Below are 26,444 nucleotides of genomic sequence, written 5' to 3' on the forward strand. Positions count from 1 at the left end.
ACTCCGCCTGCAGTCCCTCCTCCTTACTCTCACCTCCCAATCTCCAAAACCTCTCTGATTGCCAGGGTGGGTCAATGGTTAACACTGGCTTGGCTTTATATAAGCCTGCCCTGGGCTACCTGCTGGCTCTGCTGTGCCTGTGGTCCTGCAGTTCCCGGCTCCTGGAGGCTGTCCACACCATGGCCACCTGCTGGCAGGGCCTGTGGGCCTATCGCATGTACCTGCTCGTGTTCCTTCTGCCCATTTCCCTGCTACCTCTGCCCATCCTCGTCCCCAGAAAGGTAAGGACTTAGGGTTCTGGATGTGGACAACTCCAGCAGGCACAGAGGAAGGACGGTATGGGCCAGGATGGGGTATCCTTAGGACCCCGCAACCTCTTCATCCCCCCACTCTGAAAGAGAGGCTGTAACATCCTGGGCCTTCTGGGGGCTGAGGGTTAAGACATCAAAGGCGGCTTCTGCTCGGCCGGTAGGAATGGCTTAGGTACATCTGAAATAAGCTGCGTGGGAAACAGGAAGTCAGGCCCATGAAGGAGATGCAGGAGGCGGCAGATGGGGTTGATCTGCCCTGGCCTGGCTCTGTGGGAGACGAGGGGGTGGCTGGTGGCAGGCTTTGGAGACAGTTGGAAGGCGAGTGGAGAAAGCAGGCTGCCAGCAGGTTGTGAGTCTGAGTGCAGACATACCTGTGACCTCCAGGCTAAGTCTGCCGAGCAGGGGGACCCTGCCAGTGGGCAGTGCAAAGGCTGTGCACCGGAGGGAGGGAGAGCTGGGCACAGCCAGGTGTGCCTCCTTTCCCCACCCACTACAGCAGTCATAACTTCATCTCTCATTTATTTGAGCCTTCACTGTATATCCTTTTCACCCATCTCCCGAGGCACAGCTGATAGTCCCATTTTACAGGTGGGGAAAGTGAGGCTGAGTCACTTACTCGAAGCTATAGGACAGATCCTGATGTGGAGCTTGGGCATTATATACCTTTGGGGCCTCCTTTATGGGAAAAGAACGCAAAAGTATAGCTCAAGAACTAGCAGAGGCTTGGGAAGGGTGGCTCCGAGAGGAGGGTCTTAAAGCTTAAGCCCTACAGGAAACCTGCCTCTGGCAAAGGCATGGCTGGGAAGTAGCAGAGTGGGGCGTGGCCTGGCGCCAAAGTTGGGGCTGTCTTTTCTCCACCCCCACCTCCTGAAGGCTGGCACAGAATCATCACCCCGGCCCCACCCACACCCCCGAAAGGCCCAAGCAGCCATTTTCTTCCTTTTGTCACAGGTAGGGAAATTGAGTCAGGATTTTGTTCATGTTGTCCGCAAAAGCCTGAAGGGCTGGGGCGGTAGTGGCACAGCCCCCGGGGCCCTGATACCTGGTGAGTGACAAGGCCTGGCTGATTTTTGTGATGACCTTCATCTCAGACCAAAACTAATGTTATCCCTGCACTGGGGCCACATCACATGGATCTTCAAACAGGCTGGGGTGGGCGTGTTAAACCCGAGAAGGAAGCCAGACAGGGGCTGTGATTTTAACTGTCACCCCACCCTCACCCCCACCCCCACCACTAATTCTGGAGAAGCACAACCCAGAAACATTGGATACCTGTCTAAGCCCACACAGAAAAACCCAAGTCAGTGCTAGAAGCCAGGGCTTTTGGTGGAGCACAGCCAGTGTGTGGCCCCCGCCTCACCTCTGGTGCACCTGGTGGTGCACCTGCTTCTGGTGCTGCACCTGTCTCTGGTGCTGCACCTGTCTCTGGTGCTGCACCTGTCTCTAGCGCACACTCGATGCCTGCCCCATCCTGACCCAGCGGACAATCTCCCCTGGTCTTACCTGCGGGAGGCCAGCCCCTCTGGAGCGCTTTGCTCTGACCTCTGCCAGCAGCCTGTGATGGTGCTGTAATAACCTCCTCTTGGAGAAACAAGAGCCATCCCTTCATCCACTGCCCCTCCAGTTGCTTCTTCCTCTGTTTTCTCACAACAGAGCCGCTAGGAAGAATGCTGCACTGCGCCCACACTTTCTCTCCTCTTCCTGAGACCAAAACCCCCATCAACTTCCACGTCACCAGTCTGCCCGGTTCCTGCATCTGACGCAGCCCAGCCCCTCACCCCTCTTCTCCGCCTTGCTGACCCCTTCTTCTCGTTGTCTTCTCGCCTCTCCTAGCTCCTCCTCTGAAGGTCCACGTTTCCCAGGGTCTCCCCTCTGGGCATTTTATTCTCTCTTTGAAAAGTATCTCTATGCTCATGGGTCCCCAGTCTGCACCCCAGCCCCAACCTCTAAACATACTAACCAACTTGCACTGGGCACCTCCTCCACTCAAACCTTCGCTTTGTAAGCGGCATGCCCTTTCCCACGTGGACATGCTGATGTGGACATCAACATACTGACTGTCCACCTCCAGCCGGCTCTTCCCAAAGTCTTCCTTGTTGAGAAAGGCTCCAGTTAGCTCCCTTGCTGGGCCAGATGGAAACCCAGAGTCACTCTCTACTCCTCTCTTTCCTTCATTGCCTCCTACACCAGCAGGTGTCCCCAAAACAAGATAGATGTATGCGCCTTGTCTTCTGCTGGGGTTACAGCCAGAGAAGCCCACAGTAAGTTGAAAATCTCTCAGTGGAGATGTGTTCAGTACATGTGACCCACGGCACCCCTGCTCAGCGACACAGCCCGCTGCAGGGTGTGGGGTGTTTACTCTTCTGACTGCACAGCACCACAGGGGACAATCAGGGTGCATATCAGTGACCTAGGAAAAGATCAAAATTCAAAATCCGAAGTACAACTCCTACCAAATGCATATCACTTTCACACCATCATTAAGTCGGAAAATCATAAGCCAGACAACCGAGCTCTACGTTGGGGCCGTTGGTGCTCTCAACAGGTTCACCCCACCCCTCATTGTCTCCACCAGCTTCTCCCCTCCACAGGCTGTTCTTCATCTGACAGCCAGGGTGACCCTTCCAGCACACAGGGGCAGGCCACAGCCTTGCTTAAAACCCAGCACCGGCTTCCTATCAGACTTAGAATGAAACTCAGTAAAACCGGAGCAGCCGCGAGTCTCTGAGGTTCAGATCTCACGCTCTGCCTCCCGCCTCGGTGGCAGCTTTTCCCCAGCCTTGCTCCCACCCCCACGGACTTCTCCAACGTGCCCCCATCTCGTTCATTAGTTTCAGCTTCAACAAAGCCTCCTCTGACCATGCCATCATTCTTTATTACGTAACTCTTATTTTGTATAGGGTGACCGCTCTCAGAAATTATTTTTATTTTTTAAAATTTATTTACTTTTTGAGAGGCAGAGAAACAAACAGAGCTTTCACCTGTTGGTTTGCTCTCCAAATGTCCACACCAGCTGGGGTTGGGCCAGGCCAAAAACGGGAGCCCAGAGTCAATGTAGGTCTCCCTCGTGGGAGGCAGCGACTCAATCATGAGAGCCGTCCCTGCTGCCTCTTGGGGTTTGCATTAGCAGGAAGCTGGAGTCAGGGGCAGAGAATCGGTATTGAACCCAGGTACTTCACTAGGGAATAGCACGACATCTTAACCACTGCACCAGATGCCTGTCCCTGCTCTCTGAAATTACTTATCTGTTTGCTTCTAGAATTCTTATTCTCTGATTTCATGCACAGGAACGTAGGCTCCGTGAGCTCAAGGACTGTGTTTTGTGCCATGGCACATAGAAAATGCTTCAAAAAATACTTGTTGTATGCCTGAAGGAAGGCACATGAACAAGAGGACTTTGATAAGCCCTGCACTTAGCATATGGTTCTGTGTCCCAGAGAAGGCGGAACCCAGGTTAGGCTCAGAGCAGGGTCCATAATATTTAATAGTTCACATTTATTAAGTTTATTTTATGGTCTAGGCATTGTGCCAACCACTTCAAAGCATTAGCTCATTTATTTCTCACAAAAGCTTCTGTGTTACTGTGAGGCTCCTAGCATTTTCTCCATTTTACAGACAGGTAAACTGAGGTTCAGAGTGGTAAAATAATTTGCTTAAAGGCTCAGCTAGAACAAAAAGTTTAGACTAGAAGCTGGCCTTGGGTCTCTGCCTGAGGCTGTCCAGGGTGATACCCCCTTATCGGGACCCCCTCCCCTCAAGCTATCCTCCTCTCCTCCATCTAGCTGTCAGCTAATCTCTTAATCCTTTGACCACTCTGCAGTTCCAGGCATCTGTTGAGCTCCTGCCCTGTGACAGGCATTGCTGACAATGATCAGGAAGGTTCTGTCCTCAAGCTGCTTACAATCTGGAGGAGGAGACGGGTGCTATGTCATCCAGAGGGCAGCCAGAACACTGCTCATCTGTTCCCTTTGCAAAGTTCCAAGGATGGAGCAAAGTCTTCCAAATGGGTGCAGGGACCCAAACACCTGGCAACCCTCCGCTGCTCTCCAAGGCACACCAGCAGGGAGCTAGATGGAAAGTGGAGCAGCCAGGACTCGAACTGGCACTCACATGGGATGCCAGCATCAGTGGCAGCAGTTTAACCAACTATACCACAATGCTGCTGTTCCATATATGTGGATTTGAATGCATTTGAGTCTTATTTATTTGAGAGAGACAGAGAAAGCTCCCATTCACTGGCTTACTCCCCCAAATGCCTGCAATGGATGAGCTGGGCCAGGGCTGGGGCCTTCCACATGGGTGGCAGGGACCCAACTACTAGAGCCATCACCTGCTGCCTCTCAGGGTCTACATAGCAGGAAGCTGGAGTCAGGAGTTGAACCCAGGTGATCCGATGAGGTGCGCAGGCATGTTAACAACTAGGCTAAATGCCAACACCTCTCTTCCTCCCCTCCCCTCCCTGCCCCCCTTTCTGTTCTCTTTCGAGATAGGCAGAGGAGAAAAAAATAGACAAGGAGAGGAATTTCAAATAACTTTTGCACGTAAGTAAACTTACCTTTTAATTCCATTCTTCCACACATTTCTTGAAGCTGTGCACATAGTCCAGCAGGTTGTCTGACAGGCCTGGGGCAGGGCTGCTCTAGCAGGGTGCTCAGAGAAGGCCACCCAGAGGTGGTATTTACCCCCGGACCTCACTGGTAAGGGCCAGTCAAGCACAGCTCTAGGTGAAGAGCCACCCAGGCAAAACATGTAGCGAGTGCAAAGGACCAGGGCCAGGGCCTTGGCCCAAGTAAGGCCAAGATTGCAGGTCAGCCAGTGTTAGTCCTACAAGGCCAAGGTGGGGGAGTGGGGATTGTATGCTCAGGGCAATGAGGGGTAAATAACTTGCTAAGAGGTCAAACAGTTAACACTTTAGAGTAAAAAAAGCAAATGATTCCCGGAACCCAAAGGGAAGTTTTGTAAAACCAGCCTCCCCATGACGCAATGTCAGCCGGGACAGAGCCCAGTAAAATCAATATATTGTATTTACAGTCAGAGCAGAAGGAGAAGTCCTTAATTGCAATCATGAGTACTTCTAGAACACAAGAACAGTGCATGTACCCTTTAAAATCTCGGTGATGGGGCAGGCCTTTGGCCTATCAATTAAGACAACCCTTGGAACGCCCATATTCCCATATCAGGGTGCCTGGGTTCAAGTCCCAGTTCTGCTCCCATTTCCGGCTTCTTACTAATGCACACCTTGGGAGCAGCGGGTGATGGCTCCAGTGTTTGGATCCCTATTAGTCACATGGGAGAGCCATACTGAGTTCCTACCTCCTTGTTCCCTCCTGGCCCCCTGGGGGCATGTAGGGAGTAAACCAGTGCATGGAAGAATTCTCTCTCCTTCTCAAATTACATAAATAATGTAAAAATAGAAGTGAAATGTGCATAATTTTCCTCTAAGGCAAGCTACTCCTGAGCCCTAAGACAGTGATTCACTGTGGACAGGAAGACTGGACAAGGAGTTTGGACCCTTTATCTGTTGATATTTCCTGAGTATCCAGTCGAGAAAGCAGAGTTCAAGGAACAAAACATGGATTTTGGAGCCAGATAGATATGAATTCAAAGCTATGGGGAAGCATGTACAGTATGTGACCTCACTGAGCTGCTCCAAGTCCTCTCCTCTCCAAAGAGCTGTCAGGTAGATGACATGCTATGAGATAACACACAGGGCTCCACTCCAAGGAGTTCACGGAAGGGGCTGGCGTTAAGGAGTGGCAGGCTAAGCTGACGCTTGGATGCCTGCATCCCATATCGCAGTGCCTAGTACTGAGTCCAGGCTATTCCGCTTCCAATCCAGCTTTCTGCTAATGCAGGTGATGGTTCAAAAGCTTGGGCCCCTGCCACCCACCTGGGAGGCCAGGATGCAGTTCCAGGCTCCTGGCCTTGGCTTGGCCCAGCCCTGGCTATTGTGAGCATTTGGAGAGTGAAACAGTGAATGGAAGATTTCTCTTTCTTCCTCTCTCTATACCACTCTGCCTTTCAAACAAATAAATCTTTTTGTTTAATTTCATGGAAAATGGAGTTTAAAAATAAGTTTATTTTGGTGCGAAAAACTTTGAAATTTTTACATGAGCAGTCTTCAAAAAGTTCATGTAAAATGTGTATTATGAAAAAATTATGCACAGATTTCAATATTATTTTGTGCACCAAAACAAACTGGGTTTCTCCTCAAACTTCTGGAAATGCCACTCACACGTGGAGTACCCAGTGTGGAAACACTCGCTCCTTTCATCCTCTGTCTCTTAGCCTGGTTCCTGGACCCCTGGAACATCCCAGCTGGCTCCAGGCACCACATGAACACCCCACTTCTCCATGGCCCTGTACGCGCAGCTGCTGTGGCCAGGAAGGCCCCGGATGTTCCCACCTAGGAAACAGGAAGTTGTGTCTGGTGTCCCACCAGAGAAAGGCACTGTGGTCACTGTGTGTACAGGACCAACCCTGAGGGTGTGTGGAGGCCGATTTGCTGGCCTCGGGGTGGACCGGAAGTAGGACTAGGACTAAAGGAGAAGCCCGCCTCAGAGGCTGGGGGAGACCTCTGGACTAGAGAGCAGCTTTGCCCCCTCCCCGTTAGTTACTAAATCCTGGCCCTTGTGATGAGCACCTCTTAGGCCAGGAACTGGCAAGCCAGGTAGTCTTCGCAGTCTGGTTTCTTGGACTCCGTCCAGCCGCCAGGCCCAGGGCTGTTGTGAGGAAGAAATTCCTGGAGGAGTGTGGGAATGCTTTGTTCCTCGCTGTTCCGGCTGGCGTGTATGCTCTTCAGTGGGCAGCGGCGGGCCTGGCCCCGGCCCAGAGCGTGATGTCAGGGCTCTTCCGCCCACTTCCTCCTTCTCTGACACTCAGAATCCATTGTCTCCCTCCCAAAGGCCGCTTAGAGCAGGAGGTGATGCAATGAGGCCATTTACATAAAGAAGCCGAAGTGAAAAGCTCACCTCAAGGAGACCGGGCCCAGGACAGGGGGAGAGCGCGGCTGAGGCCGTGGGCAGGAGGCGCCCAGAGGGATTGGTTTGGGGCGCGAATTTGCCTTTGTCGGACTGGCTCTGGGCCGGAAGTGGGGGTAGAGGGCGGGACCCAAACGTAGGAAAGTTGGCGGTCGTTGTTGCTGAGGTGGCCGCGTGGCTTCTGGCCCGGGTTCTATTCGGAGACTGACCACTGTCCCCTTCGCGTGGCCTCAGCCAAGTGCCAGGCATTCGACAACCGTCTGTTATTCCTGGGATGGTTTCATCCCCCAGCATTTTTTCGTATTTTCATCACTGTATTTCCATGCATTTGATTTCCTTTGTTGTCCTATGTATGAGGATGCTTCAAAAAGTTTGTGGAAAATGGAACTAAAAGGTAAGTTTATTTTGGTGCAAAACACTTGGAAATCCATGCGTGGCTTTTTCACAGTACCCATTCCCCATGAACTTTTTGGAGCACCCCCCTATTCCTTGCACAGATCTCAACTTTTTTTTTGCACCCAAAGAAACCTACCTTTTAGTTCTATTATCCACAGACTGTTTGAAGACCCTGGCATCTTATTTAGGGCATTTGAAAGGGGTGCCTGGTATAAAACAAAGGGTGAGGGAAGGGTGTTTAGCCTAGCAGTTAAAAAGCCCCCATCCCGCACTGGAATGCAGGGGCAGGACTGCTGGCTGCAGCTCCACTTGCCAGCTTCCTGCTCATGCACACCATGGGAGGCAGCGCGTGATGGCTCAAGTAACTGGCTTCCTGCCACCCGTGTGACCTGGATTGAGTTCCCAGCTCCTAGCTTTGGCCCCAGCTCAGCTTGGACCATTGCAGCTTTGCATGCATGTGCCAAGTTGAGAAGTGAACCGGCAGATAGGAGCTTGCTCTCTTGCTCTCTCTCTCTCTCTCAAATACATTTTTTTTAAAAAGGGAAGGGGTAAGAACTAACTCCAAGATTTCCCTAAGTATATATTAACACTCATGTACATACTTTTTTTATGTCACATAAGGCAGCATTGGTGGAATTGTCTAATAAAACACCAGCCTGACTGTGACACTCTGTTCTTAAAACCCTTCAAGGGCCTCCCGCTTTCACTCCAGTCCTCCAGGGAGGACCTAGATCCCTCTCAGGGCACACAAGCTTCTTCCCAAGTGTCCGTCCCTCTGAGAACACTGCTCATCTGTTCCCTCTATACTTACTCCTTTGCTGCAACGCCTTGTGCCCGCTCACTGAACTCCTGCTGGATCCTCAAGAACCTGCTCAGTGGCCCCTCTATTTGGGGCTCCCTCAACCCAGACAGGAGGCTCCGGGAAGGGGCCCCTGCGCTTCTGGTCTGTCCTCCGCAGTGGCATTGGCAGGCTGCCACCTCATGCCTCACCTCATTCCAGCTGCATCCCCGCCTGCCAGGGACAGCAGAGTGGCCCCTTGCATGTCAACCCATCCCCGCCCCTGGGTTATCCTTCAGTCACTAGAAGGGAGGAGCTGTGACACCTCTGAGAATGTGGGCAAATTTGCTATTGCCTGACACCTGGAGGCTGTGCCGTGCCCACAGTGGGTGAAAAACCACAGTCGCTCACCTGGCCCACACCTGCCACTCGCCTGGGGTCCAGAGTCTGCCCTGGATGCCCTGCCACATGCTACATTTGCACTTGTGCCTCATGCATGCACCCTGGCTCCCTGGCAGGCCAGGAGAACCTTTCTGTCCCTACGCCAACCCTGCCATCTGCCCATCTGCTTACAGCTTATTCCTACATACTCACCTCTGTCAGCCCTCCTCACCCTCCCAACCGCGCAGCTGGGGATGCTGTAGATGAAGGATTTCCCCCTCCCCGCAACATTAAAAAGCTGAGGGTAGTTAAGTGTATTGCCCCTGGACACACAGCAACAGCACTGGGCATTGGGTTTCTTGAGCCCTGCACGTGAGCTTCCACATGACAGAGGAAGCCGGGTGCCAGCTTTCGGGTTTGGAAGCCCCTCTGCCGGTTCCTGTCTTCTGTCCTTTGCTGATCACTGGGCATCCCACAGGGCTCGCAGACTTCCTTCCTGTGCCTCCTCAGGGCCTGGGTTCACTCCCTCCTCCACTCAGTGTCAGCTCTGTTGTGCGGGTGAGCAGAACCAGACTTATGGCCTTTGCTCCCTGAGGACAAAGCCTGACACTCATCACTTAGTTCCTAAAACTGCAGTGAATGCTGTGCAGAAGTGGCTTGGGGCTTCACGTGTGAAAATGGGGGCTCTACCCCAGCTTCACTGAAAAAGGAATGTTTGAGCTGGGATTTCAAGAAAAAGACATCAACTAGGGAAAGGGGGAAGGGAAGAGAGGTCCAGAACGGGGAAATCAGGTACAAAGGCCCTGTGGCTGGAGTGTGGGGAGAATGCTTTAGGAGCCTGAAGAGGGGCCTCTGTGACTGGAGCTAAGAGGGCAAGGGAGGAGAGCATTAAGACACTAGGCTCAGACCAGACCTGAGCTTAGGGGCCTAAGAACAGCGGGAAGCCACTGAGGGGTCTGAGCTGTGTAGACCTGTGTTGGGAGGCAGGTGTACAAATTAGGTCTGACTACAGCAAGGAGAAGGGATTTCAGGGGCAAGAGAGGGAGCTGAGAGACAAAGAAGCTGTTGCAGGAAGCTTGGTGACAACTGCTGAGGCTTGGACCAGTTTAGTGGCCCAGAGCTGGAGAGAAGTCAGAGGGAGCAGGTGAGGGGTAGGCAGCGGGATGGAGGCCTGGCTCAGAGAGGGCGTTTGTGGGATGAGGGGCTGGGGAACACGGAGAGGCCCAGGGCCCACCCCTGGGAAGGCTTGTGAGCCAGGGTCCAGCATGTGGGCCAGCTGGGTCCCGTGCCATAGGCTGCGGCTGAGCTGGGCCAGCTCGAGTTGCACAGAGCTGGCTGCAAGGCAGAGAGGATGCCAGGGAGAGAGGTCTGATCCCCGAATCCCTGCTGCTGGATGTGGGGATCCTGACCTTGCCAGTGGGGCTCAGGAGAAAGGGTCCCCCGTGCTCCGCTCTCAGGTGGCACCCAAGGGGCTGCTAGCTGACCCAGGGCTCTCTCAGAACAGGAACAGCACCCCCTGCTCAGAGCTTCTCAGGGTCGGGGAGTGACAACAAGGCAGTGCCAGGCCTCCCTGGGTCTCCATTCCTGCCCTTCTCAGAATATTGCTTTGAAATGCACAAGGTAAAATGTGTAGAATTGTGAAGGAAACCAATTATTCTGAAATAGAGTTATCAGAATATGAAAAAATAAATTACAATCCAGGAACACATGTGCCCATTTTCTAATGTAATAAACAAGGTCTGGCACTGGTAAAGTAACTACTATAATTTCAAAATCATGACAGACGCAATCAGCATGTTGAGATGTGTCATGAGACAGCTCCAAGAACTGATCCAGGCAGAGACCCAGTGTCTGATGGCCGCAGCCAGATCTCTGTGACAGAGCCACCAACAACAGCGCCAACAGGACGGGGGACACCAGGGCCCCTCGCTGCCTTTCAAATAAAATGTAAACAGATTTTTTTAAAAATGTAAAAAGCCAAGCCCCTGCACAGAGCCCAGGGGACGGGCAGCGTCAGGGCCTATGGCTATGGATTCTGAGCCCCTCATGCCTCCAGCAGTGTGAAGGACTAAGCTCAAAGTAGAAGAGAAAAGCTAGGGCCCAGGAAACCAGAGAGCCTGGCTTCTCCTCTGAGGTTGTGTGACTCCAGACGCTTATCTCATTTATTCCCCTTTCTTTCTCCTCTGTGAAATGAGGACAGTAGTCACCGTCTGGCAGAGCAATTCAGTGGGGAGGTTTTCAAGCATTTGAGACACACACAGCACAGTGCCTGGATCAGCAGTGCCCCAGCTGCCCCCCTCCCACCCCACCCCTTTGTCCCAGAGCATTCCTGTTGTGCAGAGCCAGGGTGCAGAGGGGCTGGCCTGCCCTTAGCCCGAGGCAGGTAAGAGGGGATGAAGAAACCCCAGCATCAGCAGAATGCGGAATGTGGCTGGGGGAGGAGGGGCGGGTCTCTGGTCGAGGGTCAAGGTGGCCCCACCCCTGGGTCCGATGATGAGTCCTGGTTGAGGGGAGGCTGTGACGGCTGAGAGGAAAGGGTGCTGCGGGCTCAGCAGCCCCTTTGCCCTGTACACGCAGGGACTGCTCCTGGGTACAATCCAGACTCCTCACCGCGTTTCCATCCCGCTCAGCCCCTCCCTCGTTGTGCGCCCTTGACAGCCACTTAACTCTCTGAGCTCATCTATAAAGTGGGACCACCACACCCACCTTAATGGCTGTGAGTTTTTCCAGGAGTTGCTCAATCCACAGCAATTTCCTCTTCCTGACCTCCCATTCCCACCCCAGGGGATCTGCTCCAGGTTTCAGGGTGCTGAGGGTGTGAGGGGTGCTCCCAGCCCGTGCCCTGCAGAGAGAGGGGGAAAGGGCAGGGCAGCTGGGTGGGGAGGAAAGGAGCAGCCCTCCAGCCCTGCTGCCCACTAATCCTGCGTGCAAAGAATGGGCAAGCGCCTAGCCCTGGACGACCTGGGATGCGGGTGCCCCCTCCCCGGAGCCCTCCTGCTGGTTAATGATTCCCCAGCCCTGGGAGCTGCTCTGCTACAAAGGTTGGACCCCTGCCGTCTGGGGTCCACTGTCTGGCCTCCATGCCAGCTCCCTCCCAGCCCTGAGGTCAGGCTCCTGTGGACTTCTGGTGAGGGAAAGGACAGTGGGACCTGCTACCCAAAGACCCAATTCCCTGCCCCGCCCAGGCCTGGGAACCTCTCACGGAGTCCAGAGCTGTGACCGGCGCTTGTGCAGCTGTGCAGTGTAACCACCAGGCTCGGCTCCCAAAACTTCCCAGACAGGATTTGCTCTAAAGTCCTCTGGGTCCTGAGCTCCAAGGATCCAGATGCCGCAGAGCGGACTCCAACCTCTTGCAGCTCACGGCCACAAGTAAACTCACTCCTGCGGGCAGTAAGAGCTGGATAGACTGAGTGGCACTTCTTCCACTGGCTGCACCCATCCCACCGGGACCCTCGCCTACATCCCCTGCAGGCCTTCAGGCTGGATGGGGTCTGACAGCCCACTCCATCCAGACTCACCCTGATAATGTCTGTGGCCCCAAGGTCAAGGGCGAGGCTGTGAATGCCTTGCTTTGTTTTGTTGTTGCTGTTTATTTTTTAAACACTTATTTCACTTATTTGAAAGGGAGAGTGACAGAAAGAAAAGGAGAGACAGAGAGAAAGAGATCCATCCGCGGGTTCACTCCTCAAATGGCTCCAGTGGCTAGGGCTAGGTCAGGCAGAGGCCAGCAGCCTGGAACTCCATCAGGGTCTCCCACGTGGGTGGCAGGGGTCCGAGCCCTTGGGCCATCTTCCGCTTCTTTCCTAGGCATATCAGCAGGAAGCTGGATTGGAAGAGGAGTGGCTAGGACTTGAACCAATGCTCTGATATGGGATGCCGGTGTTGCAGGTGGTGGCCCAACCCATGAGATGGGCCCCTGGGCTTGAGAGTCACTGGCCATGGGGTTCACAGGTTCTCCCGATGCTGTTACGAGTGGCCTGGGTTTTCTGGGTGGCAGGAGGGGACGTGACTCGAGGACACAGTCCCACCCCTCTGGCACCTGTGACACTGCCCTCGCCCACAGGAAGCCTACTGTGCCTACGCCATCATCCTCATGGCACTGTTCTGGTGCACTGATGCTCTGCCCTTGGCCGTCACTGCCCTCCTGCCCCTCTGCCTGTTCCCCATGATGGGTATCATGGAAGCTTCTGAGGTAAGCCCCCAGGGACGGGAAGGCGACTTTCCCTTGGCATCGGCAGACAAGGAGGCCTCACCCTCGGCGGGGCACACGGAGAGCACTGAGAGAGGGGTCAGGACAAGGGGGAAGCCACTCTAGAAAGGCTGAGTGTGCAAATGGTTCTGAGTTAACTCAAAGTGGGAGTGAGCACCCTTGGGCTATGGAAGTGGAGGCCTGTTGACCCAGAACCTGAGTGCTTGAATCCGGTGGCTCGTGAACTTGAAGAAACATCAATGACCAGGAGGGCCGGCTGAAGCACTGATGGCTAGCCCCTACCCTGAAGTTTCTGATTTAGCAGATCTAGGGCACGGCTCAAGCAATTCATTTCTAACACATTCCGGACAGCAGCCAAGATGCCAGCCCAGGGACCACAGTTTGAGGACCACTGCTCTCGTAGCTTAGGAACACCTCTGAATGTTCTCACTCTCAGTCCAAGGAGCGAAGCATGACTGGAATCAGCTACAGCGCTTCTCAGTTGTTCCGGAAGGGAGAAAGGCTCAGTCTGGCAAAAAAAAAAAAAAAAAAAAAAAAAGGAACAAGGTGAATACCAAACGGCAGACAATTCAAAGGCCATTCCCACTTGGTGCCAAGAGCCCAGGGAGATTCCAGTCTGTGGAGTGCAGGTGGCTGGCACACAGTGGGAGACCCCAGGGTCAGGCCGCCTCTCAGGAGTGTCCCTGCCTCCAGGTCGGCCTTGAGTACCTTAAGGACACCAACGTCCTGTTCATCGGGGGCCTGCTGCTAGCCATCGCCGTGGAACACTGGAACCTGCACAAGCGGATCGCCCTGCGGGTGCTCCTCCTCACTGGGGTGCGGCCTGCCCTGTGAGTCCCCACAAACCAGGCGGGGAGAGCCTGGGCTGAGGTGGTGCTCCGGGACCAGAGGCCCGGAAGGGAGCTGGAACAGCGGCGCGTGTGTCTGTCTGTCCTTCCCCAGGCTGATCCTCGGCTTCATGGTGGTCACGGCCTTCCTGTCCATGTGGATCAGCAACACGGCCAGCACGGCCATGATGGTGCCCATCGCGCACGCCGTGCTGCAGGAGCTGAACAACACACAGAGTAACGTGGAGGAGGGCAGTGACAACCCCACCTTCGAGCTCCAGGAACCAAGTCCCCAGAAGGAAACAAGCAAGGTGGACGAGAAAGGTGAGGCCAGCCCCTGCCTCCAGCCCTTGGTTCTTAGGGGAGCCTCCGAGAGATTGTCCGTTCCCAGAGGTGTCATCCTGGAGCCTGGGGAGAGAGGAGGCAGAGGTGCCAGTCTGTCCTGGTCGACCTGGAACTCCTGATTCTAGAATGCCAAGACCGGGGCAGGTATCTAGCCTAGCAGTTAGGACACCTGCATCCCACAGCAGAGAACCTGGGTTCCGTGCTTGGCTCTGGCTCCACATTCCAGCTTCCTACTAATGCAAACCCCAGGAGATATTAGTGATGACTCCAGTACTTGGGTTCCTGCCACCCATGTGCAAGACCTGGATTGAGCTCCTGGTTCCCAGCTTTAGCCCCGGCCCAGCTCCCGGCTGTTGAGGACATCTGGGGAATTAGCTGGTGGGAGGGAGATTTCTTTTCTTTTCTTCCCTTCCTCCCTCCCTCCCTTCCTTCCTTCCTTTCTCTCTTCTTTCTTTCTTTCTTTTCTTCTTCTATTTTATTTTATTTTTATTTTTATTTGGAAGGCAGAGTTACAGAGAAAGAGAGAGGGAGAATCTTCCATCCGCTGGTTCACTCCCCAAAAAGCTGCAACAGCTCCGGAGCTGTGCCTGTCCAAAGCCAGGAGCCAGGAGCTACTTCACAGTTGGCAGGGGCCAAGCACTTGGGCCACCTTTCATCACTCTCCCAGGCATATTAGCAAGGAGCTGAGTTGGAAGTGGAGTAGCCAAGATTCCAACTAGCATGCATATGGGGTGTTGGCACTGCAGGGAGCCCCTAAGGGAGATTTTTGTTTGTGTTTATTTGCCTCTGTCTCTCAAATACATAAAATGCCAAGGCTCTTGCGCTAGGGATCTGCTGGGTTCTGGGCACACCAAGGTGCAGGGTCACCCGACCAGGAGAAGAGTTTCTCTCTCTCTCTCTCTCTCTCTCTCTCTCTCTCTCTCATGGTGCCCCAGAGTTTGCCCCAGGGAAGCCCCAGGGGGATGCTGGGCCCCCTCAGATCTGGAGACAGCCTCTGCCCTGCTGCCAGCCCAGATCCGGGCTGTTCACTGGCAGCAGCCCTTGGCAGTGGTGCTCCTCCATGGTCACCCTGAGGCCACGCCCACCTGAGCCCTCCTTTCTTCCCAGATAACGGGCAAGCCCAGCCCCTCCCAGCTGTTCCTTTGGAGTCAGGGGAGCACATGACCCAGGAGCAGCTCCGGTTCTCCCAGGGCATGAGCCTGTGCGTGTGCTACTCAGCCAGCATTGGGGGCATTGCCACACTGACTGGCACCACACCCAACCTGGTGCTGCAAGGCCAGATGACCTCGTGAGTGATGGAAGTGGGTCCTCCATGTCCCCCCCCCCCAGGGAGGGGGCAGGTGAACTGGACGGTCACCAGGCACCCTCACACAGCGGCCCACTGCGTCCCCCACAGGCTGTTCCCCCAAAACCCCAACGTGGTGAACTTTGCCTCCTGGTTCGGCTTTGCCTTCCCCATCATGGTGATCTTGCTGCTGCTGTCATGGCTGTGGCTGCAGATCCTCTTCCTGGGCATCAAGTGAGTGGTGGAGTGGGTAAGAGAAGCCCAGTCCCTCCCTGCACCCCTGGGCGCCTCCAGTGGGGTCGAGATGTGGAAAATGACCATGCCACTGAGAAAGCCTCTCCCTCCCAACGTCCCTGCACACTTGCCCTCCCGCTGGAGAGAATTACTAGCTGGAGAGTGCTACCCCATTTAGCAGACAAGCAGAGGCCTAAGAAGCATAGCTAGACTTCTCAGTGCTGGGTTGAAACACAGAGCTGATGCCCAGGCTAGCCCCTTGCTAGGCTGCTCCAAATCCTTGGGTAAGTTCTTAAAGAGCACATACTGAGTGTAGTCACTTACAGAAGCATTTGCTGAGCTCCTACAGTATGCCTGGCCGTGCGCATACTAGAAGAACACTAGGAGGCATCAGGCTCTGTCCCTGTCCTCGTAGCTCCCCTTCTGATAGGTGATGACACGGTGAGGACCACGACAGAGGAAAGTCCAGGTGCTGTGGCAGCACAGAGGGGGAGTATCTGAGTCAGCCCAGGGTGGTGGGGATTCCAGAAGGTTCCTGGTATAGCTGATGCCTGAGATGAAGCTTGCAGGGCTGGAGAATGGGGTACAGGCATTCCAGGTAGCAGGAAAAGCTTGCACAATGCTCAGAGGCAAGAAAAAACATGGTATGTTTGGGGGAACTCCAGTTCTGTGAGGCTGACACACAAAGAGCAAAGAGAATATCACAGCATGTAGGCCAAGAAGTAGGTGAGGAAGAATACACAGGCTCTCGTGCACCACACAGAGAGCGTGAACCCTGTCCTTGAGGCCAAGCATAGACTACATATTTCATTCTTATTTCCCTGGGTCACTGGTAGTCACTGTTTGGAGTTCTGAGCTAAAAATCATGGGGACCCTGCCAAGGCTCAGTTGGAATTGAGTCTGTGATTGATTAGTGATGTCTGCCATGGATACAGGATGGTAGCTGTGGTACAGTCTGCTGTTTGCTCTTCCTTCCCAGACTGTGGGGTGCCACTGGAAAAATCTAAGCATTGTTGCTGTACTTTGGACAAATCACTGGAGCAGATGCAGTGAGGTTGGATGGAGGTTAGGGGCAAGCGGAAGGCAAGACGGTAGTTGAAGAGCTCAGCACAGTGCCAGGCCCCGTGGGGGACTCGGTGCTGTGGGGAGCACGGTCTTTGCCCTTGAGGAACTTGCAGTCCCGCAGGGAAGCCGAGATGCACTCAAGCGAAAAGTTTAATGTCAACCTGAGTGAAGCGAGTGGCACGAGGAAGCGGGCCACAGCCCCCTGCGCCTCTGAGGACAGTGGGGGTGGGGCTCTGGCTGGCAGAGACTGCATAGAGCAGGGAGGACAGGCAAGGGAGGATTTCCTGAAAAGCTGCTGGAGGAGGGGCGCTGTGAGCCAGAGGGCAGCTTGAGGCCAGCTGCCCCGTCCTCTTCAGCCTGTTCTATGCAGGGGTGCAGGTGAGACTCAGTATAGGGAACCTCTAGGGAGAAGGGGGGGTCCATGAGACAAATGGAGGCACGGCCAAGCATGGGGAAGCCCAGCTCCCCGAGAGGCTTCCACTGTCCTCCAGAATCTCGGGCAGACCCAGGGCTCTAGTGCAGACACCTTCTGCAGGCCTGGATCCTGACTTCGTGGGCGTCCAGAGCCCTCAGTTCTCTGATGGTGGGGGGCCCCTCACGAGCCACCCCGCCCCTCTGCCCATAGCTTCCGGAAGAACTTTGGCATCAGGGAGCAGGAGCACGAGCAACAGCGCAAGCAGGCGGCCTACCGTGTCATCCAGACCCAGTACAGGCTGCTGGGCCCCATGTCCTTTGCCGAAAAGGCTGTGTTCATCCTCTTTGTCATCCTGGTGCTGCTCTGGTTCACCCGGGAGCCAGGCTTCTTCCACGGCTGGGGCAACCTGGTTTTCTCCGACGCCAGCGGGAGAGTGTGAGATTTGCTGCCGGGGCCGCGGAACCCACCAGAGAAGGGACACTGGGGCGTGGGGGAGGCTTGCAGGATGTCTTGGGAGGGCTCCCTCCTCCCGCCCACTCCTGCCTGAGGCCCTGAGCCCCTGGGCCCCTGGGCCGCTAAGCCCGCCCAATCTTCCCCCACAGCATGGTGTCCGACGGATCAGCGTCCATCCTCATTGGCGTATTTTTGTTCATGGTGCCCTCCAAGATCCCAGGACTGACCCAGGACCCAGGTAAGTGCCTGACTGGGGCAGGGAAGGGTCTCTGGGCAGCACCCCCATTCAGGCATGCAATGGACCACAGCTGGCAGGAGCACCCGGGGATGGAGTTGGGCTGTTGTAGAACCGGGGTGCCTTGAGCTCCAGCAGAGACCCACACAGAGGAGCCCAGAGTGGAGGGGCAGCAAGTCCTGCTCCCCCGGGTGACCTGGCGACCTGTCCCCTTCCGCCTGGGGGCAGACAACCCAGGGAGGCTGAAGGCCCCGCCTGCCCTCCTCAACTGGAAGCTGGTGAACAAGAAGATGCCCTGGAACATCGTTCTCCTGCTGGGTGGCGGCTACGCCCTGGCCAAGGGCAGTGAGGTGAGAGACACCCTCCAGCCCCCTGTCCAGCCTGCCTGAGGGAGGCCCAGCAGCCACCCCACAGAGAAGAAACCCGATCCCCACTTAGGAGCCCCCTAACAGCAGGAGAGATTTTGGTTAGAGGGGAGGAAAAAGAAACACAAGACTTCGGGACGCCTCACTAATCCATTCGCAAAGCCACAGGGAAGGTGGGCTTCTCAGAGGGGCAGGGCCTGCTCCCAGAGACTCAGCCCAGCCCAAGCCCAAGCCCAAGCCCTGCTGGCCCGAAGCAGCTTCAGCACCGCGAAAAATTGGTGTTGGGTTCATGCTATCTGCCCGCGGATACCACCAGGGGGCGCTATGATCACGGCCAGCCAGGCTCTGGGCAGAGAACAGTTTTCTCCGGGAGTCTCCATCCCAGAGAGAGAAACCCTCCGTTCTGGCTGAGCTCCATCCCTGCACAGACAGGAAGCAACTGCCCCCTGCAGGGACTGACGCAGGGGACTCGGGGCTGTAGGTGGTGCAGCCATTGACAGTGGCCAGAGCTGAGTGAACTAGCGTCCCTGCTGCCCGCGCTGACAGCCGCAAGGCAGCCCGCGAAGCTCTCTCGACCCTGTGCAGCCCCCCACTACCCCACCCCGTCCCCCGCTGCCAGCTTCTTCCCAGCCTCTACCAGGACCTTCCCTGCCCCCAGCTCACTGCTGGGGTGGGTGAGGGAGGAGAGGCCTGAGGTTGTCCCCTATGTCCTGAGAGAGACTGGGCAGGGGCAGAGCCCCCAGGCCTGGGCTTCCCAGGCTGCTTCCTAGTTTTGCCTGTCACTCCTGCTGAGAGTAGAGCTTCCTCTCTTCCCCTCAGAGCTGCTTTGCCTCTGGAGCTGGGGGACAAGTGGGCAGGAGCAGGACCCTCCCAGAGCCTGCATAGAGGGCTCTGGGTGCCCTGCCTCTCCCACACCACCCCCTCTGCTCGCAGGAATCAGGCCTGTCGCAGTGGCTGGGGAACAAGCTGATGCCACTGCAGCACGTGCCGCCTCCTGCCACTGTCTTCATCATCTGCCTCCTGGTTGCCACCTTCACTGAGTGCACTAGCAATGCGGCCACCACCACACTCTTACTGCCCATCCTGGCCTCCATGGTGAGCAGCCCTGCAGAAACATCTCCTCCAGGCAGCCCTCCAGCCCACCTCCATCATGGGTCCTCTATGCACTTCCTCGTCTTTTCTAGAGATGACCCCTCAGCATCCACCCTCCCCCAAGCTCTTGAGTTACCTTGGGCCCCAAGGTACTCCGGCCCCTGACTCACCCCATCCCTGGTGAAGTCACCCCTGGAGTGGCCTCACCCACCTCCCCACCCCAGCCCCCATTCCGGCCATGCCAGAGGTGCTAGAATGAAATTGCTCCCTGGAGCGTCCCCAGCCCCTTCCTCCCCAGGCGCGTTCCCGCAGCCTTTGATGACACCCCAAGAGCCCCTTTGAGATCCGTTTTATGGGCCCCTCCCCTCACCACGCCCCGCAGGGCAGGGCGCACACTCATCCCCTCCAGAGAGGTCAAGGGGCCTTTCCCAGGTCACCAGCAGAAGTGGTGGGTTCATGGCGGAGAGTGCGATGGGGTTGGTGGGAAGTGGGAGACCCCAGGGGCTGTGCCTCCTGCCCTGGGATGGGGACGGAGACCAGCGCAGCCCGCTGTGCCCTCCAGGCTCAGGCCATCTGCCTGCACCCGCTGTACGTCATGCTGCCCTGCACCCTGGCCTCGTCGCTGGCCTTCATGCTGCCCGTGGCCACCCCACCCAATGCCATCGTCTTCTCCTTTGGGGGCCTCAGAGTGTCTGATATGGTGAGTGGCAGGGAGGCCGGAGTGTCTCAGCCTCCTCCCTGCCCCCGTGTGTCCATCCTGGCAGACCCCAAAGTAGCTTAAAGCCCCATGGAGGGTGGGGGTCCTGCAAGCGAGCCCTCAGCTAGAACGTCTCCAGGCCCTGCCTGCGTAGGTGGAGAGGTGAAGACAATGGGGGGGGGCTCTGGGGTGCCAGGTGCCCACACTCAGACACAAGGCCAGGGCCCCAGAAGCTCAGAGCAGTCTCCTTTTTCAACATTAGTACTGGGAGTGGCGCAAGGGGCGGCCAATGGGAGAACTTCCCAGGGAGAGTTTTGCTGGAGGCGGGGTGGGGGCGGTGTCCTGAGCACCCCTGGACATTGAGGGATGGGTGCCCCCTCCCCCGCCCCGTGCCTGCTCCATCAAGCCGGCTCTCCCCCCCCCAGGCCCGGGCAGGAATCATGCTCAACATCATCGGGGTGCTGGTCATCATGCTGGCCATCAACAGCTGGGGCGTGCCCATGTTCCAGCTGCACACCTTCCCCTCGTGGGCCCACTCCAACAGCACCACCCACTGCCTGGCCAGCCCCCCCACCGCACCTAGCCCATAGCCTGGGGGTGGGGGGGCACCTGGCCAGGCCCCTAAAGACCTGCCCCTGTCCCCACTCCTCGGAGCCGGGAGGGGCCGCAGCTGCAGTCCCCGGCGTGTGACTGAGGAAGGCGTGTGCGCTCAGCTCCCGTGTGTTGGAGGAGAACGTGTGCATCCATGTATGTGTATGGGCATGCGTGCGAGGAGGGTATGTGACATAAGCATGACTGAGGGGGGGATCCCTGTGTGTGCACGTGGTCCCAGCATGCGTACAGCTGACAACACACACGTGTGCGTTCACAGACAGCATCACGCGCCCCGCCTGGCTCCCCAGGGCTTTGTCGCCCCAGTTTAGTGACCATAGTGCACTATATTTATTGAAACTCAGGGTTGGCGGTGCCTGGGAGGGGGAGGGGGCCTGCAGTGGTTGCCATGGGAACAGCCTCTGGGACTGGCCCGGCCTGCTGAGGTCCCCACAGCCTCCAGGGGCTACAATATCAACCTCATTAAAGTCTTTTTCAGTAGAGTCTGGGATGTTTTTCCATGGCGATCTCCAAGGCTGGCCCACACGTGGTTGGGGAGTGTGGTGGGAAGGGGGTTGGCCTCTTTCCTGTGTGGCGTCCCCCCCCGGCACCCCTCCCGTTCAGGGGAGAAGGTAATGGCCGGGCACCCCTGCCAAGGCCGACCAGAGTGGGCGCAGCCACCCAGGAAAGTAGCACTGACATCACTGAGCCCGGCTAATTGGGAGCTGCCAGTCCCTGCGTGTCTTTGGGAAAACCGGCCTCCCCGTTCCCAGAGCACTCCCTGCGCATTTACATAAAACCCTCTGCCCCTGCCAATTCCTCACCGACCCTTCCTCCAGCTGGAAAAACCAGTCCCACCAGCGCAGGGGAGGCAGGCTGACCCGAGCTGGGCGCCCAGAAACACGGACCCTCACCCACAGGGCAGCCTGCAGCAAGAAGGGTGCAGGTGAGACTCACGGGAGCAGCCCAGCGCAGGCAGAGCCAGGACCAGACCCCACCCCTCAGGCTCACAGACTGGAGTTTTCCTGAATCTGGCAAGGTGGGGGTGGGGAAGGATGACCCCCTCATCCCTCACCCATTCTGGGTACGCAACGTTGTTCCCTGGCTGGAAGTCCCTCTTTGTGTCTACTCTGAGTCCCCTTCATGACAGACGGCAACCTGTGAGCCTGGAGTTCCCCTGGATGGACTTGTCCCCGAGTCTCACTCAGTTCCCTCTTCCACAGTGGGAGAGAGAAGAGATGTTTACCCTCACTCTTCCTGCCAATGGAAGACAGGCCAAGCTTTGAGACAGAAAACCAGAGAGCATTTCGTTCTGGATCCCCTGGGACTGGCTTCTGCTCAGTCCTCCGGGAGCTGAGGGCTTACGGAGGAAACAGGGGTTGGGGGGGTGGCTCCATGTGAGAGGATGGGGAGAGCATGACTGCCCCCAGGGGACAGGGGGTCCTGACAGGACACGCAGACAGCCCGGAGAGTGAGGGGCTCTCCCTTCCCGTGGCCCCCTAGGCTGGCATTCCTCACTCATGAAGCACATCCATAAATCACGGCTCCCACCCTGACCCACACTCGGACCCCCAGGCGACAGTGGGCTGGCCCCAGATTGGGAGGCCTCCCCCCATGGCTCACCCACAATGCACTGGGCTCCTCGGGCACAGCCCCAGACCCACCTGTGAGGAAGGAGCCCCTCTGCTACTCTTCCAACCATGCTTGGGTCCCTGCAGACCACCCCGGGCTGGGGAGAAGGTGGGGTGTGTTCCCCGGGGTGCACACCCCCTGCCCACTACTGTTCTCAGCCCCGCCTCCCCCGCAGTTTTGCTCAGAGGGCCAGGTGTGAACGTAGTGCCAGGGGTTGGAGCCGGAGCTGGTCGTGCCTCTGGGCCATGTTGGGGGCCCCTGCAGAGATCAGGGGGCCAAGCCTCTCCCAGATGCCCAGAAGCCACCCTCCTCAGCAGCAGGGGGTGGACAGGCAGCAGGCGGCACCTGTCGGCCTAATCACCGTCATTAGCCGAGCAATAAAGTGGCACGGACCAGGCCAGCCTTTGAAGGAAGGGCCTGTCAGCCCGGGTCAGGCTCGTACAGGCAGCCTGCTGGCTCGGCCCCTCCTGCACACACGCTCTGGGCTGTGGCAGGTGGACAGGACACTGCAGGGACAGCCGTCTTCGTCCTCCCTGCCCGGACACCGACACCCTGCCTTCACTAAAGGCTTCCACGAGGTGGCAAGGAGCTTTGGGGTCTCCTGCCATCCAAGCCTGTGCAGAGCTGGGGCTCAAGAACGTGTGGGTAGTGAGCCCTCCATTGCTGGGGAAGACCAACAGGGCGAGAATAACTTGAGGACAGCCTGTGTGACGGAGCTGCGCCCCCAGTTCCTACACAGGCTGTCAAGTGCATGTCTGGATGAATGAATGTATCAGAAGCATGGGAGAGCTCCCTGTTCCCAGAGGGAAGGTGGATGTGCTGCCCTCAAAGCCCCTCCAGGCTGCTGTGTGGGGGGCGCTGTGTGACCTTGAGGCAGCCTATGGGCCTCTCTGGGCCAAGGTCTTACACGCAGCAGAGAGGCCCAGATTTCTGAGTCTGCTGCTCCTGTTTCCCCTCCTCCTGCCACCAGCACCGGCCCCAGAGGCAGCTGTTGCCACCGGAGAGCTCAGGAAGCGGCTGCCAGGACAAAGCTGGCAGGGTTCAGCCAGGGAGTTCATTAGGGAGACTGAGGCTGTCAGTGGGAGCAGGGCTGTCAATGCCAATCCTGTTCACCTTGACCTGAGCACAGGTCAAGAGCAGCTCCAGGATGCAGAGTCCTCAGCCCCAGATTGGGCCCCCTGGGAGCTCGGGCCATGACTCCCCTGTCTCCCCGAGGTGAGGGGAGGTGCCTCTCCTCAAATGGGAGGCGGCTGCAGTGCAGCCAAGGGGTACAGAGGCGGGGGTGGGTGGGACGGGACAGGTGAGGTTGGGACAGGTGGGATAACTCTCTAGATGGGGTGCCCCCTGCAGCCTCAACCCACTCTGGGCCCGATTAGTTGTGTCTGGCAGAGCCACGAGGTTTTGCCACAGGCAGGAAGACGGAGGGCCTCAACAGGGGGAGCCCCCAGCCTGGGGGTGGAAGGAAGAGGGAGGGAAGGGCATTCGGCAGCCTGACTAGAAAGAGTGTGACAGTGACCCAGAACTGCTCTTAAGGACAGGGGATGGAGGGCAGTGAGGATGCCACTTGGGTCGCTTATACCCCACAGCAGATGCCTGGGTTCAAGTCCCAGCACCACTTCCAATTCAAGCTTCCTGCTAATGTGCACCCTGGGGAACAGCAGCGATAGCTCAAGTATCTGGGTCCCTGTCACCCTGGGATTGAGTTCCAGGCTCCTAGTTGTGGCCTGGCTCAGTCCCAGTAGTGCAGGCATTGTTTTTCAAATACATTATTTTTTAAAAAAGAAGAAGGGTGAGGAGACCCACGGGCATATGGACACAGAGCCTCAGGTTCTCAGACAGACACGTGCACAGCCGCAGATGCCTGTGCGCACAGCCCCACATACTCACCCTCAGACATGCACCACGCACACACACAGCCACTCACACCTGAGTGTTCTCATAAGTACGTGGAAGGATGCTCTCGCCCCCTTGGCCGCAGATCCTGGCATGGACGCTCCTGCGTCCATTACGGCTCCACAGATGGATGCACGCCCACGATGGCTCACGAACATGACAGCAGCAGTGCAAACACTTAGACACTCACAGAGGTGCACACTGAGCCAGTGCAAGCGCACACACACACACACAGTAGCACTGCCTCTCCCCGTCCCCACAGCCAGCCTCCCACAGCACGAGGCATAAGAGGGGAGAAGAGAAGCCCTCCCCCCTCCCCCAAGTGGGACTCTAACTCTGTTCCTCCCTGCCAGACACCCCCCTCCCAAGCTCTGGGCTTGGAAACTCCCTGGATTTCCTAGGGGGTCAGCCAGCCGGAACAGGCTCAGACTTCGCAGCCCAGCTCCCCCACCACAGCCCTAGCTGGGTGCTTCTCCATCAACCACAGCTGAGGAGCTGCTGCCTCCCATGGGAAGCCCACCCTGATTAGCCCCAGGTCTCTCCAAACCTTCTTCGACACAGGGTCTTTGGGCCTCGGAGCCTAATGGAAGCTGTGCTTGGGCTCTGTTCCCCTGCAGGCATTCTTAAACGTCTTCCATGTCAGTGGCCTGGGAAGCCGCAGGGTCAGTCTAGAGAACTCACTTTGGGAAGACAGGTGCATCCTACATGAGCAGAAGAGGACAAGAAATAGCTGATCCTGGTGTGGGTGCAGGGAGGGGCGCCCTCTCCTCCATCACACTGGGGCTTCCAAGGGTCAACACCTGCTATCCCCTCTCCCTGGGTCCCCAAGGTCTTGTGTCAGACTGGCCCCAGCCAGTCCTGGCAGAGCCATCCTGACCTCCAGTCTCCAGAGGTACAGAGCTGTCCCTGGCCCCAGCCCATCCAGGCCATAGCCCAACTCAGCTCCCTCTGGGAGCCTGAAATGAAGGTGCTGGAGGGAGTGCGACCAAACTGCCGGATGGGAGCCCTTTTCCGGGGGGAGAACCAATACTGCAGCAGCTGGGGTGGAGGCTAGAGTCCAGGACAGTCCTAGGAGAGAACTGTGAGGGGCTGGGGTGATGAGAAAAAGGGGGGATGGTCCTGCTCGGAGGCAGAGAAGGAGAAAGACCTGGCAAATACCCTTCCAGTCCAGACGGTAAGGATTTCACAAGCTCCTACTTCCACTCCCAGACTGTGCGCTATGCGGAAGCTGTGCTTCCCAGAGGAAGAGGCAGCCGGAGCCCACGCCCACTCCTGGGGCAGAGGTGGATGCAATGTTGGAGGAGGAGTAAGTTCATGTCACCCATCTGAAGCTGAGCCTCGCAACAGGACATGGCAAACCTGCATCTCAGTGCCACGCTGGAACCCTTGGCCCCTAAATTAGTTTGCACCTCCCTGATTTTTAATGAAGTTGACATTTTTTTTTACTTTTTTTTTTTCCATTTGTGTTTTACCTATTCAAGTCCTTTGCCCATTTTCCAGTGAGAGCATCTTCTTGTTTAAGTAAACAGAGGAACTCTTTATATATTATGGCTATTAACCCTTTATCTGTTACTATGTCACAACTCTTTTTTTTTTTTTTTTTTTTTTTTTTTTGATAGGCAGAGTGGACAGTGAGAGAGAGAGACAGAGAGAGAAAGGTCTTCCTTTTTGCCGTTGGTTCACCCTCCAATGGCCGCCGCTGCAGCCGGCGCACCGCGCTGATCCGATGGCAGGAGCCAGGAGCCAGGTGCTTTTCCTGGTCTCCCATGGGGTGCAGGGCCCAAGCACCTGGGCCATCCTCCACTGCACTCCCTGGCCATAGCAGAGAGCTGGCCTGGAAGAGGGGCAACCGGGACAGAATCCGGCGCCCCGACCGGGACTAGAACCCGGTGTGCCGGCGCCGCAAGGTGGAGGATTAGCCTATTGAGCCACGGCGCCGGCTACTATGTCACAACTCTTTCTCCCAGACTACTTTTTATCTTGTAACTTTGTTCTTGTTGCATTTTCACTCTAAAGAAATTTTTTAATTTTTACTGACGCAGCTCTGTCAACAGAATCCTTTGTGACGTCTGGACTGTAAGTCATGCTTAAAAATGCCTTCTCGGGGGCTGGCGCTGTGGCTCACTCGGTTAATCCTCCGCCTGCAGCGCTGGCATCCATATGGGCGCCGGGTTCTAATCCCGGTTGCTCCTCTTCCAGTCCAGCTCTCTGCTGTGGCCCAGGAAGGCAGTGGAGGATGGCCCAAGTGCTTGAGCCCTG

At 56.5% G+C, this 26,444-nt stretch overlaps 1 protein-coding gene and 1 long non-coding RNA gene across 2 annotated transcripts in view; one reads left to right on the top strand and one right to left on the bottom strand.

Annotated features, from left to right (window-relative positions):
* Window positions 1-9,302, bottom strand: part of LOC138846170 (uncharacterized) — a 28,793-nt gene extending 19,491 nt beyond the window's left edge. The window contains exon 1 of the long non-coding RNA XR_016223879.1: window positions 4,867-9,302. This is a non-coding gene — a long non-coding RNA (uncharacterized LOC138846170). The remainder of the gene's footprint in view (window positions 1-4,866) is intronic.
* Window positions 140-21,163, top strand: SLC13A2 (solute carrier family 13 member 2). Its single transcript, NM_001177592.3, is given in 12 exon segments — window positions 140-281; window positions 12,910-13,038; window positions 13,750-13,886; window positions 13,999-14,207; window positions 15,336-15,516; window positions 15,625-15,747; window positions 17,438-17,662; window positions 17,830-17,918; window positions 18,144-18,265; window positions 19,214-19,375; window positions 19,935-20,072; window positions 20,495-21,163. Coding segments are annotated over 12 exon segments (1,782 nt in total). The 5' UTR covers window positions 140-179; the 3' UTR covers window positions 20,660-21,163.
* The last annotated feature ends 5,281 nt before the right edge of the window (window positions 21,164-26,444 follow it).

This window comes from Oryctolagus cuniculus, chromosome 17 (assembly GCF_051225735.1).
Source record: "Oryctolagus cuniculus isolate XC-2025 breed Fujian yellow rabbit chromosome 17, ASM5122573v1, whole genome shotgun sequence".
In the NCBI taxonomy this organism is placed as follows: domain Eukaryota; kingdom Metazoa; phylum Chordata; class Mammalia; order Lagomorpha; family Leporidae; genus Oryctolagus; species Oryctolagus cuniculus.